General features: G+C 37.5%; 1 protein-coding gene across 1 annotated transcript in view; it reads left to right on the top strand.

Moving 5' to 3' along the window:
* The window catches only part of Sbf (SET domain binding factor), an 851001-nt gene that overhangs the window by 449079 nt on the left and 381424 nt on the right, over positions 1 to 20498 (top strand). The window contains exon 22 of the mRNA XM_067143032.2: positions 19963 to 20156. Within this exon, the coding sequence (XP_066999133.1) occupies positions 19963 to 20156 (194 nt within the window). The remainder of the gene's footprint in view (positions 1 to 19962; positions 20157 to 20498) is intronic.

Consider the following 20498-nt stretch of genomic DNA (forward strand, 5'->3'; position numbering starts at 1 on the left):
TTGTACGTAGGATAAGTTGACATTGATTCATATGTACATATAGGTATCTCATTAAAAATAAGAAAATTTGATTGCCTTGAAATTATGACGCTACTCATTAGTTTCGATTTCACATTATCAATTTTTTTTTTTTAAATATACATCCATGGTGTCATTTTCTCCCATAAACAATTTCTTTCCTAAATTTTTCTGTGGAGTTATATTATTTCTGGAAGCTCTCCTGACCTGACGTGGATTACCTTCAACATCTCCTCAATCTCATATAAAAGCAAATTAAAATGTTTAATCCTCTGAACTAACATAAATAAGTCCACCATTCCTCCTGGCTAACTCAAAATTGAAGAACTGTTACATTAAGAATAAACTAAAACGAAATTCTCTGGGAATAATACCTAAGAACTGTCAAATTCTCATTAAATATCACATCCTAACTTCTTGCTAAGTTCTATCAAGATATTAAATGATTGCATAATATTATGTTTTATATGAATATTACATTAATAATGTATAAACATTGATAATATGTACAAACATTAAGAATATTTATGTCCATTACGAAACTGTAAAATCATAAAGGGTTTGCTTAATCATGAAGTATCATATAGTATTTAAAGAATGCTTCTTTTTATTCAATGTCTGACGTTTCATGCTGCTGATGACCCTATCATTTATAACGTAGACGGAGTAAGCAATGCTACCAAAGCTAATATACCAATAAACATTTAAAAAATATATATATATACTTGATCATACTTGGACATATTCAAAATATTCCTTAAGAAATATGTAAGAATTCTTCAATACAATCTCAAAAGTTTGTGAATAGGTTATATTAAGGTCGTAATGCTTTATAAATCCAATCAACTGATTGCTAGTAGTCAAGGAATACCATAGATGAAACTTCCACACTCGCAAATAGCAGTAACATAACAGTATGAACACACTACTGTCAATGATTTGCTGTTCCAACTTAAATCAGTTTAAATATTGAGTAATATGTAAAATTTTCTTAGAAAATGCCGTCATTATACTCGACTATAGGTTATCTAGGGTTATTTTTTATAATCGTACTTTATTATTAACCTGCAAGTTCGCTAACCAAATGTCATCAACTCATATAATAAGACAAGCCATATTACATGCTGCTATAAGCGTCAAATATATCGTGATCCATAACTGCGTAAAATAAACTGACATCAATTAGCCTTACGTTGAATTCCTTCCTTATTCGTCGTCGTGTTATTCATAATTCCACAGCTAATATATCAATGCATATATTATTTATAACGTTCACCAATCTTACCTCAGTATTTCCGATGTATATGCCCTCTTATTACATGTTATAAACCTCATTTTAGAACCGTATTGAAAAGTTACAGTTCAACAACAATAAAGGTGTTTTAATTCGTTCCACCTATTCAGTACTTTTATTTTCACTTATAGTGGTTACATAAATAGACTCACAGTTAAATGGTACATGTTCCGCCCTCAATTAAAGGCATCTTCAGCCTAAAAACAATCATCAAGAATACAACTAATATTAAAAGTGAAAGCTAAAAGTTTAGCCAGTTATTAAAATTCAGAACATAAAAATGTGAAAAATGATACAATATATAAAGATGCTAATGGAAAACTGTCTATGATTAAACTATAATCTTGTTGGAGACTAAAACTTCTTCCATTAAAATTCTAATTAAAAACAGTTCATTTAAAATATTAGTGGAAAACCAAAGTGGAAATAATATAATGCCAACGACATGAGGGCATGAACACAAGCATAAGCATTATTGTCATAAATACAATCTTTCCAAGGCCGCTGATGAAATTCCTCAGCATAAAGTGAGACAGAAGCATCCGTTGAAAAATTGTAAGTGGCCCTTAGCACCGGTAGGTAATACAATTGGCTGGAACCTTGCCAGGAAATGTCAGTAGATGCAGAAATAATGTTTTTTATAAGAGAAGGAAAAGAAGAAATAAGAAGTTGAACGTAAGGAGAGAATTCGGATTACATAAATTGAAACAGATGAGGACACCTTTATTGTTGTTGAAGTGTAAATTTTCAATACGGACCTAAAATGAGGTTTATAACATGTAATATGACAGCCAACCAGGCAAAATGTAGATTAAATAAGTTTCTCAATCTGAAAATGAAGATTTGTAAGTTAGGAAAGGATTTAGCTTTTCTTAAACAACGTCTGAGACTAAAACTAGTACCTAGTTTTCTTAAATCAACACAACGTAAGAACATAAGCAGTCCAAGCCATAATGTAACCCAAAATAAGGTAAATGAATTATGGCTTGAAAATGAAATCAAGGCATATTACAGGAAGAAATCCAAATAGAATTTGCAGTTATATAACGTTCACTTAGCGATGACACAGGATTTAGCCCCATTAGAATGGCAGTCATTTTATCAACACATGGAACACAAATTAACATACGCACTTAGTAAGAAACAGGATACATTGAATAAGAAATTGAATCATTTGATAGACACACAAATACGTCGCAGTAAACAAACGAAACAAGAACAAATTAAAGGCCCATCGGACACTGTTACTCCCACGGTAGTTAACTTGACCAAGGTAAAATTTACGGAAGGAGAGAATGACCTACTTAAAAGGTGTCCAAAATATAACTGGCCTAATAAAGATAGAGAAATAGACATCATTAACACAGTTGCGGAAGCAGAGGCGAACATATCAAAACTCCCACGCGATGTACAAGACGAAGTAAGATTGGAGTTAAAGAAGAGATTACCCAGATTGGCTAAAGAAATTTATACCAATTTTGATCCCAAACAACAGAAAACAATAAAAAACATGAAATCGAAAATTGAAGATAACAATGTTATAGTAACCAAGGCTGACAAAGGGGGTGCGATCCTTTTGATGGATAAAGATACATATATCAAGAAAACCGAAGAATTTTTTGATAATAACAAATACACATTAGTGACTAAAAATCCGTTAGCTAAAATTCAACGCAACTTAAAGGCCTTACTTAAAAGATCCACATCTCTCTTTACCGAACAAGAACAATTAAAACTTGTCAATATGAATCCTAGGCTCCCGGAAATTAGAGCTTTGCTCAAAATACATAAAAAAGATATTCCGATTTGTCCGATTACCAATTGCCGAAATTCTCCCACGTATAAGGTCTCCAAATACAGTACATTCATAATTATTTGAAAAGACATTACACTTTTAATAATAAACAACCATTAAGAAATTCCATTGACTTGTGTGACATTTTGCTTAAATTTGGCTTGCGTCCAAACCAGATGATGTGTTCGTATGACGTAGTGAATATGTTCCCGAATATTCCGACAGATAAAACTGTTAATATCATTCATGATAATATTTGTAAACACAGTAATCTTAGTAAAACGGAAGTAGAAGAATTCACTAGATTGTTAAATTTCGTATTAGACAATAATTACTTCTCTTTTAACAATAATATTTATAAACAGAATGGATTAGCAATGGGTGACCCAATATCGGGCATCCTTGCCAACATATTTATGGATTCAATCGAACCCAATGAAATAATAGCAAAAATTAAAGGAATTGATTTATGGTTGAGTTATGTAGATTATACAATTGTAATCATAAACATAGATGTCACTAATAGTCAAGAAATCTTAAATAAATTAAATTAAATCGAACCTAATTTGAAATTCACGAAAGAGGACTAAGTCGATAACTCATTGAATTTTCTAGATATAACAGTTACGCGTAAGGTTAACACTTTTGATTTCCAAATATTTAGAAAACCGATACAATCATCTACAACTATAAACAATTTTTCTTTACACCCGAATTCATATAAACAAGCATCTTTTCACAGTCTGATTTATAGAGCACTTAGAATCCCTCTATCTCCCAAGAATTTGAAGAAAGAATTAAATTATATTAGGTACCTCGCTAAACAAAATGGTTTCAAAATAGAAATGATTAACAAATTGATCAATAAAATTAAGAACAAGTTATCTACGAATCTGATACCAAACAAAACCAAAAAAAAACTGAGTATGCTACATTCACTTAATCCCTCTATCTCCCAAGAATTTGAAGAAAGAATTAAATTATATTAGGTACCTCGCTAAACAAAATGGTTTCAAAATAGAAATGATTAACAAATTGATCAATAAAATTAAGAACAAGTTATCTACGAATCTGATACCAAACAAAACCAAAAAAAAACTGAGTATGCTACATTCACTTTTAACAATCCAGCTATACACCAGATTACTAACGTATTCAAGAAACATAATTTTAATATAGCTTTTAGAACTACTAATACTAACCAGTCCATATTCTTTAATCATAAAAAAGTTAATTATGATAAAAATCGTTATTTGGAATCGGTAGTATACAGACTCAAATGTACTCAGTGTAATTTTTCATATGTTGGACAGACTGGGAGAAGTTTTATGACAAGATACATGGAATATATTAACGCGGAAAAACATAGGAAATACTCAGCGATGAGTTTGCATATGAGGGAGACTGGTCACAGATTTGAATCCATAGAGAAAGACTTAGTGATAATTAGAAACATACAAAAAGGGAGAATGTTGAACGTATTAGAAAGTTTATACATCTATTTAGACCAGACGTACAATAAACAACAGAATCTTAATGAAACCACAGACAATAAAAGTATGTTACATGAATTAATGCCGAAATTATTAAAGTCAGTTAGTTCGAATAAATTTAGGATACCTAATATATTTAATTCTTCAAACTTTAATACTCCTCCCATACCTACGGATATTAAGCCTACCTCCAGCAATACGGTTGACTCCGCCCCTTTGTCAGCCTCGTCACAATTGACTCCACCCATCCTCTCCTTCCTTCCACACTCCCCTATTCCTTCCCCTCCGAGTTCACTGCCGCCTCTGCAGCACAGTTACAACACCAGACTCAGAGCCAACAGACGGGCAGTTACCGAAATTCAGACTTTAAATTCAAAACTGCCTTTACATTTTGGAAAAAAATAGTATTTTACCAAGAAATTTAGTTTCAAAATTTCTCCGCGTCATGACAGAACGCGTCTTTTGGAACGTGAAAGAGTAACTTTGTGCACTCTCACCTACTTCGGCGTGTCTACAGTGTGCTTCATGTTGGCTATGTTCAAGCAGAATCGTAGTTATTTTATATTCGGCGTTTTCAGGAACGCCACAGTTCACAATATCATGTAGCAGGCAGTGTGCGGAGAGGTAGAATCCGGGAACACTGGCGATGCAGACAGTTGGCGAAAAAGCGTGGCTTATAGCCTATACTCAATTCGTACGCACCAAATAATATTGTCAGTGCCGATGAAACTGCATTGTTTGTTTTATTTTTTTTTAAATGCTGAGGCCAAACGGACTTAAGGTTTTAAAGGAGAGAATTGCCAGCTGGCAAATGTACTGTGTTGCTATGCAGTGCACACTGCACACTGAAGCGAAAGACTTCCTTCTCCTATCATAGGAAAGTTCAAAAAGCCACGATGTTTCAAGGGCGTCGGGCACTTTCCGTGCCAGTACAAGGAATTAAAAAATGCAGACAGTACAGTATTCCAAAAGATAAGAGAAAGGATGAAGAGGTTCTGGGAGGAGAAGAAGAAAATGCAATCCGTGAAGGAGCTGTCCGTGGTCCTACAGAGGCCGTAACGCAAGAAGAAGAAGAAGCAGAAGAAGAAGAAGAAGAAGAATAATTCCAAAAGATAAAGCATTTGCACCGGGGAGCCAGCATAATTTTTCCTCGTTTTTGAATCGTGTTTTTCTTCCTTTTGTTGCATCAGGTTATGTTTGTCATTGTTTTATACAAGAGCATTATTTGATTAATGTAAATGCACCTTGTTGGATTCATTTCTGAAATAGTGTTTTCCTTGGCATTTGAAATGTTCAAACTGAGAATCAAGGCGATTGCATGCATTAATGGGTCCAAGAAGTGCCATGGCGGGATATCATACAAGTATAGTTGTGGACGGAGGCGAGAGACTTTCTCCCCTCGTCATAGGAAAGTTCGATAAGCCGGGATGTTTTAAGGGCATCGGGTACATTCCGTGCAAGCACAAAGCATCTAAAATGCATACAGTACAGTAATCCAATGAATAAAGCACTTGCACAGGGGAGCCAGTATAGATTTTTCCTCGTCTTTGAATAATGTTTTCTTTCTTTTGATTTCATTGCGTGTGGTTATGTTTGCTGGTGAGTTATCCAAGTGCATTATTTGAATACTGTAAATGCACCTTGTTGGATACATTTGGAAATAGTTTTTTCCATGACATTTGAGAGCTTTAAACTGTGAATTAAGGTTAATTGCATGCAGTAACGGGTCTTAGAATATATTGTGAGGCCGCAAGGGTTGGCATTTCCGAAGTATGTGTTGGCGGTTAATTCGAAATCACGTAATTCGAATTACGATTTTGCGTGCAGTTCTCAGGGTACTGGCGGAACTGTGAGAAATGGGCGACCAGTAACCAACATGTATGCTCAGTCATCAGCCCTAAGGCTGGTTGGATCCTCAACAGCTCCGCCATCAGCTGTCATAGATGGACTAGGCACCACTGAAGAGGCGTACTAGGGAAAGGAACCAACATGAAGATAGCAATAGTACATCTTACGACCCTGACAGGAAAGGTGGAAGAAGTAGTAGATTTCATGGAGAAGGAGAAGGTGGAAATGATGGGGTTGTGTGAAGTAACATGGAAAGGTAACAGAAGGAAGAAATTGAGGAACATACACATTATACTGGAGTGGTGGCCAAGAGGCAATAAGCAGAGTGGGACTAATCATTTCAAAGCATTGGAGGAGTATTTTGAAGTGGTAGAATGTGTTAGTGACAGAATAATGACGATTAGACTAAAGATGAAGAATGAAGTGATCAACTTCATGCAAGTGTATGCACCACAGACAGGAAACAGGGAAGAAGATACTGAAGGATTCTTGGAGAAAATAGAAAGGTACATTTCTGGTATGGAAGTGGTTATTATGGGAGATCTGAATGCACAGGTCGGAAACGAGAGACAAGGAAAGGAGAACAAAATCAGTAATTGACTACTTTTTGGTGGAAAGGACTAATCGCAGGAAGTTGATGGATGTGACAGCTTTACTAGAAGAAGCATTTGATGGAGACCATAGAGTTGTGCGGGCAACATTACGGTTGGGAAAAATGGAAAATCTATAAAAGATAAGACAAAGCAAAATAAAAGTATGGAAATTGAAAGACAGCAATGTACATGAAGATATTCAGGAAATATTGAAGCAACAAATCCCAGTTACTGAAGTGGAAAATGTAGAAGAAGAGTCTGCCAATTTTAAAAAGGCATTTGTTAGTGCAGCAGAGAGTGCTTGTGGCAGGACATCTACAAGAGTGAAAGAAAAGAAGACACCCTGGTGGAATGAGGAAGTGAGAAAAGTGGCGAAAGAAAAAGACAGCCTGGCGAGAATGGAACCGAGATCAAATAGAAGAAAGCAAAAGGAAGTATCTCAACAGCAAGTGGAGATGTAAGAAGGTGTTAGGAAAAGAAAAAAAGAAGAGTTGGGAAGAATTTACACAAAAAATGGAAGTGGATGTAAGTGGCAGTAAAAGGATGCTGTATAGACTTATAAGAAGTAGGACATGAGTTATCACAAAGCTAGTGAAAAAGGAAGATATGGAATTGTTTACACACCCAGAAGAGAGAAAGAAAAGATGGAAGGACTATTTTGATAAGTTATTGAATGTGGACAACTGTACAGAGGAGATAGAAGCAATATAGTGTGAGGACTCAAGAACAGAGGATGATATAACAATGCAGGAGGTGGAGTTAGCGAAACAAAAGATGAAGATGGAAAAAGCAACTGGGATGGATGAAATCAGTGTGGAAATGATAAAGGCTGCTAGACCTGTTGGTATTATTTATTATTTATTTAGCATTTGGCTGTACATATCAACATTAGTCAAAAATAAAATACATATTTACATTATTTACAGTTTGACTTTCAAGTTGTTAATAAAGTCTATTACAGCCGGACCTGCTTCCACAAAGTCACTGAAGTTGCCACTATAGGAATGCGTCGGGCAGTCATTCACTATGTGCCGTATGGTCTGTCTGGGAGCATCACAACTGCATTGTGGCAAAGGTATATGTCCCCACTTGTAGAGGAGATGGTTTGTTCTTATCCTGTTCAGCGTTGACCACATTTTCTGGGGTAGGTAAAAACCACTTGGTGGTATTGTGGTGCTTGTGATGTCTTGCAGCTGACATGGAGTGTTTATTATCAATTCTTCCTTCCAGGTTTGCAAGACGTTGAAATTATTGTTCACCAGGTGTCTTGCTGTCTGGATGAAGGGGTTCTTAGAACATAAACATCTGGCTTTAGTAGCAATGCTGTCCTGGTGTAGTGGTAGCTGGTCGTTTGCATTTATCTTCTTATACTCCCGGATTAAGGCGTATTTGCATTTGAGTTCCACTGGTGGAATGTGACTCAGTGCTGGTAACCAGATTGTAGGTGTTTATTTTACTGTGTCAGATACAATTCTCATTGCCTGATTCAATTGTTCATCGACAAGTTTGGTATAGCTGCTATTGAGCCACACTGGAGAACAGTACTCAGCTGTTGAGTAGACCAAACTGAGGGCGGTGGTGCTTAAAGTGTCGGCTGATTAACCCCATGTAGTGCCACACAGTTTCTGAAGTATGTTGTTTCTAGACTTTAGTTTTTCAGCCATTTTCTTCAGGTGTTTCTTGAAGGAGAGGGTTCTATCTAATGTGATCCCCAGATAGTTTGATTCATTGGTGTGGGTCAAGCGATTTTTACCCAGGTACACTTCTAGTTCACAATTAGGTATCTTATTGCATAAGTCAGTCAATACTGATCTGCATTTAGGGCAGTCGCCCAGGTGGCAGATTCCCTATCTGTTGTTTTGGAAACATGTCACTGTAGTTTTTCTTGGATTTGGTTTCGGCCTCCATTTTCAGAAGTATTCTTCAAGAATGCATAAATCAGTAGTTTGGGTATGTTCTATATTTTCGATCTGTTTGTCCTGAACAGCAATTGCACAGTCATCCTGCATAGTCAAACTTTCTTGAAATGGTTGCAGGCATGTAAGAGATATAGAGGCTGAAGAGAAGTGGGGCCAAGACAGAGCCTGGAGGCAGCCCATTGTCAAGTTTCTTCTTATTACTGAGAGTGTTTCCCAAAATTACTTGGAATTTGCGATTCGTTAACATGTTATCTACAAGTCTGGCTACCCTTCTACAAGGTATTGTGCGTAGGAGTTTATAGATCATGCCATGCCTCCAGACAGTGTCGTAAGCAGATGTCAGGTCAGTGAATGCAACTTATGTCTTAAGTCTTTTCTGGAATCCGGCTTCAGTGTGGGTGGTCAGTAATAGTACTTGATAGACACAACTGTGATTTCGTCGAAATCCAGCTTGTTCCATAGGTACTTGTTAAAGAACTATAGAGCTTATCCTGTTGTACAGAAGTCTTTCCAGTAGCTTATACACTGTGCTGAGTAGTGCAATAGTCTGTAGCTTTGAGGTAAGTCATTTGGTTTGCCTGGTTTCAATATGGCGATAATCTTTGTTCTTTTAAGTGCAGGCGTCTTGGCGTCTCCAGAAAACATCGAAATTGTAGTTAGTGGGATGTAAAGCAAATAACATTGATTTGAAACAATTTGGCATTATTTGACATAATGATGATCGTCATAGAAGAGAACATTTCTCGTCATAAAAGTAATCGCCCAGCCTTGGCTAAAGGTAAAATCCGAGACACTGATCGCATTTGCTGCTGCTGTTCCTAATTCTTTAAAATACAGCATTTTGTGAGAAATGGCATATCTATCATTACGTAGCAAAATCACATATTTATGAAGATCATCTTCTACTTGTTGAAACTTGCCAATTTTTGGACTGCAAAATGATTTTATAGGATTGTTGGTCACTTGAAGTGCAGTTTTCTGTTTCCGCCAGTAGTGCACGCTGCACTCAGACACTGAATACTTGCGTCCCACTGCCCTATTTCTGGGTGTTTTGGTGAAGCTGATCACCATGATTTTATGTGATGCATTATTACTCAAATACCTGCTTATAAAATAGATTTGTGCCAGGCTGGATTAGAGCATCACTAGTCAGGTCTGCTCCGATTCGCTCACGGAAATAGTACATTGGTACAGTAGAAGTCCATTATAGCGAGAATTCACAACAGTGGAAACGTTACTCGCTATAGCGGATTGTCGTTATATCCGATTTTTGTATAAAAGTCGAAAAACCACCCATGCACATTAAAATCGGTATGAAACGGCAATCAGTTTGTTCAGAACGTGTGTTTCCGCGGCTTATTTGTTTGTTATTTTTTGAAATCCAATACTACGTGAAAGTGTGTGTTTAATTTTATTCCGAAAAAATTACAGAACCATATTTCTCCGAATCAAAGACAAACTCAACGTTTTCCTTCAAGAAATTTAAATCAGGCTCAAAAAGTGCTTTGTAAAATCATATGAATGCTTTTGTTGTAGAGTACGCATTTTAAGACTATTTTTAGACGCCGAACATTGGCTTCCGTTATTCTGCATTTTTTTGCTGCTGCACAATTATTCTTTATTTTCGTGGGTTAAAGCCCATTAACTTAAAATTGGTATCATAATACCGAAGAGAACCCGTTGAAAATTTGCCGGCAATATCTATTCCATGCATCTCTACAATACGGCGATCCGTCAGGAAAATATTTTTGCTGTCCATAAAACTGTTACCGGTACGGTACTTTTACTCAGTGTCAGATATAACCGGCTACTGCTACACGCACGTCTCGCTTGTTGGGTTTGGCCAACTTCAGCGGCTAGTGATGTATAGGCCTAATCACAGAAGTTGAAGGTCAACGAATGAGTTTATTGCGCCACGGTATGGCCATTCTGCCCTTGCGTTTTTCGTGCACATACCTCACAATTTCACTTTCGACTTCTTTAAAGCGACCTTGTTGCGGACCACTCAATGCATTTTTTGTACAGTACGTGTGTACATATTTTTTTTAGCTGTCTTCACGCTGACGCCATATATTGACTTTAGTTAAACCTGTGCCGTATTTTCTAGCGGCTCACATTTATTTACATTTCCGAGTGTTTAATAACCATTAACTTAAAATTGGCATCATAATATCAACAGGAACCCGTTGAAAATTTGCCGGCAATACCTGTTTCATGTATCTTTACGACTAACCATCATGAAAATATTCCTGCTGTCTATGAAACTGAATTTAAGAGTCAGGTACAGTAGACACGTTATAACTCTGTCACTCAGTAGCCGTGGCCTTTCTAAGAATTCAAAGGCTCGCATGTTTTGATGGCATTCTGCAGATTTGAGAAACATTTTTGTAGAGGCTAATAGAATGTCATTCTCTTTTCACTATTTCCCGAGATCCAGTGACGTTACACACAGGCACTGTACAACCGGTTGTCACAGCTAGCCATGTATAATAAAGAGACAGTCGTTTATTGTCAATGAATTTTGTGTGTGCATGCGCATGCGGGGGTGAAAAGAAGCATCATGGTTATCGCGGTAGTTGCTAGTGGTTGTCATTACTGTTAGGCTGCGAATGCAAGACCCTTGATTTTTCGCGTGAGATTCTCAGGACAAAAGCGTCATCTTTGATTCGGAGAAATACAGTATCACTCAAGAGTTTTCTTCTAACCTAGCCGTATATGTGCCATGAAAACATATTTCAAACGCATGTAGAGAAATGAGTTATCCTCGCTAAATAAAAATTTACATGCGAATAGCCTTTCCGTAATTTAACCAGACGCGAGAAAATATAAACTAACCTCTGAAATCAATTATACACTCTGCCATATCTTGAGGTGTACCCTATTTTTACTTAATTGCAGTATTTTGCATTAAAATTAAGCGATCGTTGTCAGTCTTTATTTTTAACGAGTTGAGAACTGTTATCGGGCACGTTATTTAAGCATTTATTACGAAAATATGTTCTCTTTCATGTCAAATTTTCTTTACGGAACAGCAGTCGATGGGTATTAATAATAGACTCCGACATCGCCTTCGAATGTTGAGAGAACTCGTTAGTGGCCATAGCGCGGAAACGACACCGAAGATAAACGATTGCATGCAGCGTAATCGCTGGGGTGCATAAATATAGGTAACGGAAAAAATTGCGCGCTTTCGCTGCAACCGAAGGATAATACACAGTTTAATATAGGAATTTTGAAGGGGCAGCAAGCAAAACATTGTCGGTATATCGGGGTTCTCGTTATATGCCATACTCGCAATAGCGGACTTCCGCTGTACTTTCTTACAGGTGGTAACTGAAAGTTACACAGTATTTGGAATGCCGGGTTTTGCAGTAGGAAGGCTGCTACTTCATATATTTATACTGCGCAATGAAATATCAAGGAAGTGGGTGCATAAAACACGCACTTCGAGCAAAAAAAAAAGAGGGGGGGTGAAAAAATTACACAGGTGCATTAACCCATTCATTAAATTTCTTGTTTCCATAGAGATTCTGTTTCTGTGCTTAGGTTGGTAACAATGATTACATGTTGACATTGTTCTGCATACATTTTTTAAGCTTCTGGTTAAGCTGTTTGTTAATTGTTGTCAAGGCTGTGAGTTGTAGTGTGTGTGATTTCTGTGATAAGACATAGTTTCCAAATGTTTGAACATATGTGAATTTTGTTGTAACAGTAAGTCATGTTATAATGTAATTTATTTCCATATTCAAATGCGTAATTTATAATGCTTTTAGAAGATATATAACAACCTTTCACCTTCATGGCTAGTTTCATTTAGTCATGGGGGCTTCTGAAAGTTTGATCCCCATTTGGGGCTCATGGCAGATGCCATATAAAAACTATCTTCGCATTTATTTTAAGATCATCATTAGTCGCTGTACTGCAGTTTATCTGAGAGAAATCGAGGAAATATTCAATGACCCGAACTTCTTGGTTCATGATTTCGACGATGAATATGATAGTGATGTGAATGATACTTTTGATATTGTGTAGCTACCATCGGATCATGTAGACAATATTTCAGATTGTGAGGACATTGACGAAACTGGACTAGATGGTACGCTCCCAACTGATGTACTGGGGAGAATGAAAGTGCATACTCACCGAAAACAGGACTATGAAGGAACTGTGCAACCTGAAGAGGGAGTTGAAAAGTGCCAAGAAAAAAAAAAAAAAGTCTAATATCACTTCTAAGTGGATGAAGGAAGATGAAATATACAGTAAATCATATCCTGACTCTCAAGAATTGAGCACCAGAAAATCGGTCTGACAACAGCTCTAAAAGAAAAGACCACAGTTGAATGTTTCAAAGAATTTCTTGATGAAACAGGATTGATTGTTAATGAAAGTATTCCCTATGCTTCCCAAAACAATAATCACAGCTTCCAGCTATAGGCAGAATGTATCAAAAAGTTCATAGGGATTTTTATATTCACTGGATATCACACCATCCCTCAAGAACACCTGTGTTGAATCAAAGATGAGGATTTTGATGTATTGATTGTGTGGAAATGTATGAGTCACAACATATATCTAGAAATCAAACACTACCTTCACTTCAGTGACAACTCGCTTCTGGATAGCATTCCGGGGTCTGAGAGAGAAAAATTTCTCAAATTTTGTCCCTTATTGGATTTGCTAAATAAGAATTTTTTGAAATTTGGTGTATCCTCTGAAAGCCTGAGTTGCGATGAGCTAATGGTACGATACTATGGGGATCACTACTTGAAGCAATTCATCCGAGGGAAGCCAGTGTGATTCGGTTTCTAGCAATGGGCCCTGTGCTGTTCCCAATGTGGATACTGTTATTACTGTTATTACTCTCAACAACGTATTCCTTAATACCTATTTTATATTCTTGTCGAGCTGAATACCGGACCTGTGAAGATTACAAGATTATTTTGTGCATCTACAGAATGGTGTGTTAATGAAGCTATGTAATATAGAGACTTTCAAAGGTGGTTAAATGAAGAAGTTATATCATGTTCAAGATCATGCTTTCACATCTCTGCACAGTATTTAAAATACAATTTACCGTTGGTCTTTTATAGCTATTGTTGAGAGTTAAGGAGAATTTCCTGTTGTGTACGTTTATCAGGAACTCAAGGGAGACTTCACTAGTTAATCGGAACATAGAAAGAATGATGAACTCTTCTCAGAAGAACTCTTAAGGTTTCACCTTACTTTTTCCTGCCTGCTGGCTCTTTAGAAATGTGTGCGCTTGCGTCTTGTATTCAGGAATCACTCAAGGCAAATATTTTCGCACTGCAAGTTGTGTGGTTAAGCTTATTTTTAATATGTATAATTTTTGCTTTCTCAACGATGCATTTGTTTCTACATTCGTCCCTGTTTTTATCTCCTCGTAAGATGTGTATTGTTTAATGTAACACCTTGTGTAAAAAATCGGGTTAAATGGAGTTATATTATATTCAAGATTATGCTTTCACGTCTCTGCACAATATTTAAAATGAAATTTACCGTTGGTCTTTATAGCTATTGTTGAGAGTGAAGGAGAATTTCCTGTTGTGTATGTTTATCAGGAACTCAAGGGAGACTTCATTAGTTAGTCGGAACATAGAAAAAATGATGAACTCTTCTCAGAAGAACTCTTAAGGTTTCACTTTACTTTTTCCTGCCTGCTGGCTCTTCAGAAATGTGTGCGCGTGTGTTTTGTATTCAGGAATCATTCAAGACGAATATTTTCGCACTACAAGATGTGTGGTTAAGCTTATTTTTAATATGTATAACTTTGCTTTCTCAACGATGCATGTGTTTCTACATTCGTCCCTGTTTTTATCTCCTCGTAAGATGTGTATTATTTAATGTAACACCTTGTGTAAAAAACTGGGTTATATGAAGGAGTTATATCATGTTCAAAATCATGCTTTCACGTCTCTGCACAATATTTAAAATGAAATTTTACCGTTGGTCTTTATAGCTATTGTTGAGAGTGAAGGAGAATTTCCTGTTTTGTATGTTTATCAGGAACTCAAGGGAGACTTCATTAGTTAGTCAGAACATAGAAAAATGAGAACTCTTAAGGTTTCACTTTACTTTGTCCTGCCTGCTGGCTCTTCAGAAATGTGTGCACGTGTGTTTTATATTCAGGAATCATTCAAGAAGAACACTTTCGCACTGCAAGATGTGTGGTTAAGGTTATTTTTAATATGTATAACTTTTGTTTTCTCAACGATTCATTTGTTTCTATACTCGTCCCTGTTTTCATCTCCTTTTAAGATGTGTATTGTTTAATGTAACGCCTTGTGTAATATAAATGCCTAAATGCTTGCGTATTCCCACATTTTGGCTGATGATGACGCAAATCAGCGTTGAAACTAGTTCCAAGTACAAATACATGTTATAAATAAACTATAACATTTTTGTATTGAAAAGTTGGACCGTTTTAAGTTTTTCCTATCATCCTTTCTCAGTTCAATACGGACAAAAATGAAATTCCTAAGTTTAAATTACAGTCTGTCTACGAAGGAAAAACGAATGATACAAATGATGTATCACATCTAGGACTTGGTACTTCTGTGGTACTGAAAATGATTTCCATACTGTAAACTCCACAGCTTCACAAAGTCTATTTTGATAACTGTTTTACAAGTTTCCATGTGATAAAAACACTAACAGAAATGGGAATGAGAGCGACGGGGACCGTACGATTCAATAGAATGAACAACTGCCCTTAGGAAGTGAGAAGAACATCAAGAAGGAGGAAAGAGGAACCTATGACTTCAGGTTTGATAGCAACACTGAAACCTTGGTCACGATATGGAAAGATAACAGCTGCGTGAAGATGCTATTAAAACATGAGACAATACAGCCAATAAACTTGTCAAAAACTGGGCTAGTTTTCCATGCGGTTAGGAGCGTACAGCTGTGAGCTCGCATCCAGGCGTTTGTGGGTTCGAACCCCAATGTCAGCAGCCCTGAAGATGGTTTTCCTTGGTCTCCCATTTTCACACCAGGAAAATTCTGAGGCTGTATCTTAATTAAGGCCACGGCTGCTCCCTTTCCATTCCTAGGCCTTTCCTGTCCCATCATCGCCATAAGACCTATTGCTGTCGGTGCGACGTAAAGCAACTTGGGAAAAAAAAAAGAAAAAAAAAAACTTGTCAAAAGATGGAGCTAGGGCCAGAAAAAAGAAGTAAGTCTCCCTCAACCAAACCTTGGAGGGGGAGGTTGATAAACTGGATTAAAATGTACAGAATTACTGGGTCAGAATACAAGGTAATGCACTGGATGTGGCAATAGTCAATGCCCACGTCATCTACTGTCTCATAAATGGACATATCTCATTCCTTCAGTTCAGAAGGATGGTGGGAAAATCATATCTTGCTGAGACCGGCCATTTCAGACCCGAAGCGGGCTAGTTGGACATCATACCCTAAGCCATCTACGTCACGTGTTCCAGTAGACATCAGAACATCCAGAAGGGGACACGTGATCAAACGTATGGACTGAAAAGCAAATAAAATGTGGTGTGTGGAAGAAGAGTGGAAAGGAGCAATGTTGTGTAGGCAATGTGGGACTGCACATTGACTGCTTTGCTACTTGGCACAAGAACTGGTGATGTGAGGCACGCAATGATGTCTGCCAATAGAAACCTAAATCTCCAGAAACTGCTGTACAACTAAAAGTATGGACACAAAGAGACAAAAAGCATGTTGTTTGCAAGATAAATTCAGATAAACAATGTTGCGTGTGTAATGAAACTACATGTTGACTACTTTTATGCCTGAAACAGAATGTTATGAAATGTAAAAAGTGTTACCTGCTATGTTCCCCATTTGGGGATCGACGTAAATATATTTATTACTCTTCATTTCTTCATTTCTCAGTCATAAAACTGATCAGAGTACCCAGAAAATAACAAAGGATCGTTTAAAAAATGGTAGTTAATTTTACTAGAAAATACGGTAATAGTCTCTTTTCATTGTTCACATTATTTCTTCTTTCGTGAGTGAAAACATCCCAGCTTTTCTTCAGCAACCACTTTTTTGCAAATGATTTTTATTTCAATGTATACCAATAGTATCTCCACTATTTCTTATTTTCTTTAACTTTTTCTTTCACACAGTCATTCTACGATGATACCTCATTCAGTCGTACATTTCCTGAGATATAATTTTTTCTTGTGGTAGTGGTTATATGTCATACCAACTCGGACAGTTCTTATGGCAGCAATGGGATAGGACAGGGCTACGGCCTTAAGTAAGGTACAGCCCCAGCATTTGCATGGTGTAAAAAAGGGAGACCATCGAAATCGATCTTCAGGGCTTCTGATAGTGGGATACAAACCGCACTATCTTCCGAATGCAAGCTCACAGCTACATAACCCAAACTGTGTAGCCCAACATACTTGGTCCCTGAGGTTCTGCCACATACTCTTTCTACCTTCGTTTTAAGACTAAAGGCGGCTACACACATTATGGTATAACTGTGCGATTTAACTGCAACAATGAATTTTGCAGTAAAACTGAAAGCCCTATAGCCTCCACATGGTACAGATAACTGCGTCGATCGACAGTACTCATCAGACATTTATCAAAGCAACATGTCATCGACGGACGATGATGATGTACTAGCGGTGTTGGGCCTATGTGTCTGAGCAAAGGAAGACACGCAGTGTGTGGTCTAAAGACTGGCTACTACAGAGAAAGCAACATTCACACATAAATTTATTAAATGAGTTAGGCTACCTACCACAGAATAACAGCACGTTAGACCTGTTTGGTCCGGTTCCATGGCTAGCGTGCTGGCCTTTGGTCAGGGGAGTCCTGGGTTCAATTCTCGGCAGGGCGTAACATTGGAAATACAACTGTCATATGGAAATTTACAGGATATTTCAGAATTTTCTTAAAGCATCTTATATTTCGGGGAAAAGACTCCAAGACAGCTGCAGATAATACATTCCAGTTATCGGTTTCGCAGAGTTATACAGTAACGTGTGTAGCCGCCTTAACGTTGATTTTATGAGAAAATTATTCTTAGCGTTACCTGTAGTATGTGTTGTTCATATAAGAAGTCCAATAGATGAAAGTACCACAAACGCGGAGTGTATATCTCGTCAGTGCCTGACCCTGTTATTTTAAATTGTTTAATGCCTATTGCTCACGGTAAAATGTTTCGTAAAATTTGTTGTACAATTTATTTTATAAAAATTTGGCGAAAACAAATTGTGTTGCTCACGGTAAAATTATTTTATAAAATCTGTGGAAGCATCAGGATGACCATCTATGAACTCACTTCCGAACTTAGACTTGTATGTGCTGCCATCTATCAGTACACTTTTAAATCAAGAATCAGCTGTTCAACTTACATTGCCTTTGAGAGTATGGCTCTAACAAGCAAAGCAAAACTTGCTGCTTTAACTGCAATTATATTTTGTACAGTGGTAAAAAGGAAGAAAAGAAATGCCAGGAAATGCTGGACTCGGGATTGGATCAAAAGAAGAGAAGAAGGTAGAGGACTGCTGTCCTTGGTCGAAATTTACTTCAGGTTAGAAGACCAGCATTCATATCGGAATTAGGCGATTGTGTTTTCTGCCTCTCTTCTTGCATTTCTGTTGTGGTAATGTGGCGTTTTAATTTCATGCAAACAAGGATATTTCTGGTATTCGTCCAGTAAGACGCTAACAGCTTCCTTAGTCCACCCAGATCCTGCCATTTTAGAAAGAAGTGTTTCTTTACAATCGAGCTTCACAATCTTCTCACGACGTAGCGCCAGCTCATCTTGATGTCAGCTTCGCTGATTGGTTCGTTTCGTAAAATTAATTTTATGAAATAGAACATGTCCTATTTTATGAAAAGTTTTATCAAAGGTTTTATAAAACTTGAATTTGACCGTGAGCAACCGAAATTTTATAAAATTAAATTATTGTACAATAAATTTGACAGAAAATTTTACCGTGAGCAACAGGCGTAACTTTGTTTAACTCCTTTTTGTAAGAACTCCTAAGATTAAAAATTTTTTTACAACTACGTCTCTGTTAGCTCTCCAGTCAATTAATTTATATTTTTCAATCAACTTACTGTAGGAAAGTTCTGTTCCGATTGTGATAATCTTTAGACTTCGTCTGCCAGAGACAAAATTCATTTCTATAGCATTCAATAAAAGCTTCTAAATGCTCACGATATTCGCTTTGGTCTTCCTGAGACATTTTGTGATAACTTGCAGTAGCGCGCACTATCTTGTTAGCGAGTGACTCAGTTGAACTTAGCAATCGGCACTTCGGCAGTTGCCACGGTCCACGTGTTGCGATAAAACTGTGCAAATGCAATCAACACAGTTTTATTGGTTAGAAAAATGAACTTGCTCCGATGAACTGTGCAAGCAGAAATAACTGCAACGATTTACCATCCACACGTGAGATAAATCTCCGCAGTTCGGTTGGTGCAGTTAAATCACACAGTTATACAGTAACGTGTGTAGCCGCCTTAAGATATTCGGATCCTGTAAAGCAAATGATGCTAGGTTAATGGGGTCTGCAAATTTCTTTCATCATCATCATCATCATCATCATCATAGAACTCCTCCAGCATGCCAGGTAGGGTGGTGTTGAGTGAGCCTTCACCATTGTTTTCTGTCCAGAAATGAATTTTCTCTCAGCACTGCAGCACTGACTCCCAGTTCCCTCCTCCTCACTCCCGATCGTCTCTCAGTTATATAGCCATCTCTTCCTAGGTCTTTCCTCTGGCCTTCTTCCTTGACCCGTTGTTTCTAAGCATGCCTGTGGTGGTGTTCTTGTGCCGGATGAACTCTCTTCCTTCTTCCAAAATACTATCAGTCAAAACTGTGACTATACGTTTATTTTAGCTTCCCGCACGTAGCTATTTTCATGGGAGGAAAAGCAGGCAATGAACTTAAATTAGTCCTCTGTATCCCATTTTGAATTTCTAATTTATTCCTTTCGGTAAATGTTGTTTGCTTCACAGTATATTATTCTGTTTTGTAGTTACCCTGCTCTGCTCGTGATGCCTGTTGGTGTGACAGATGACAGCATTCGTCGCTTTTGCCGGTGTTACCGCAACAATCGGATACCCTGTGTCACGTGGCGTCATCCTCGTACAAGGGCTCTACTTGTTCGTGGTGCTGGTTACCATGGCAAGGGAGTCATGGGCATGTTGAAAGGCCATCCTTCTTCAACAGGTAAGACATTTTAGATGTTTGACCAAAACCAAACCCCATAGCATAACAGCCTCGAAGGGTCATGGCCTACCATGCGAGCACTGCTCAGCGCGGAGGCCTACAGATTACAAGATGTCATGTGGTCGGCAAGACAAATCTTCTCGGCCGTTATTCTTGGCTTTCTAGACCGGGGCTACTATCTGACCATCAGATAGCTCCTTAATTGTAATCATGTAGGCTGAGGAGACCTTGAACCAGCCCTCAGATACAGGTAAAAATTCCTGACTTGGCTGAGAATCAAACCCAGGGTCTCAGGGTAAGGGACACTGTGGTGTCGGCATTTAGATCTTTGATAGAGCTCTA

This window comes from Anabrus simplex, chromosome 3 (genome assembly GCF_040414725.1).
Source record: "Anabrus simplex isolate iqAnaSimp1 chromosome 3, ASM4041472v1, whole genome shotgun sequence".
Classification (NCBI taxonomy): domain Eukaryota; kingdom Metazoa; phylum Arthropoda; class Insecta; order Orthoptera; family Tettigoniidae; genus Anabrus; species Anabrus simplex.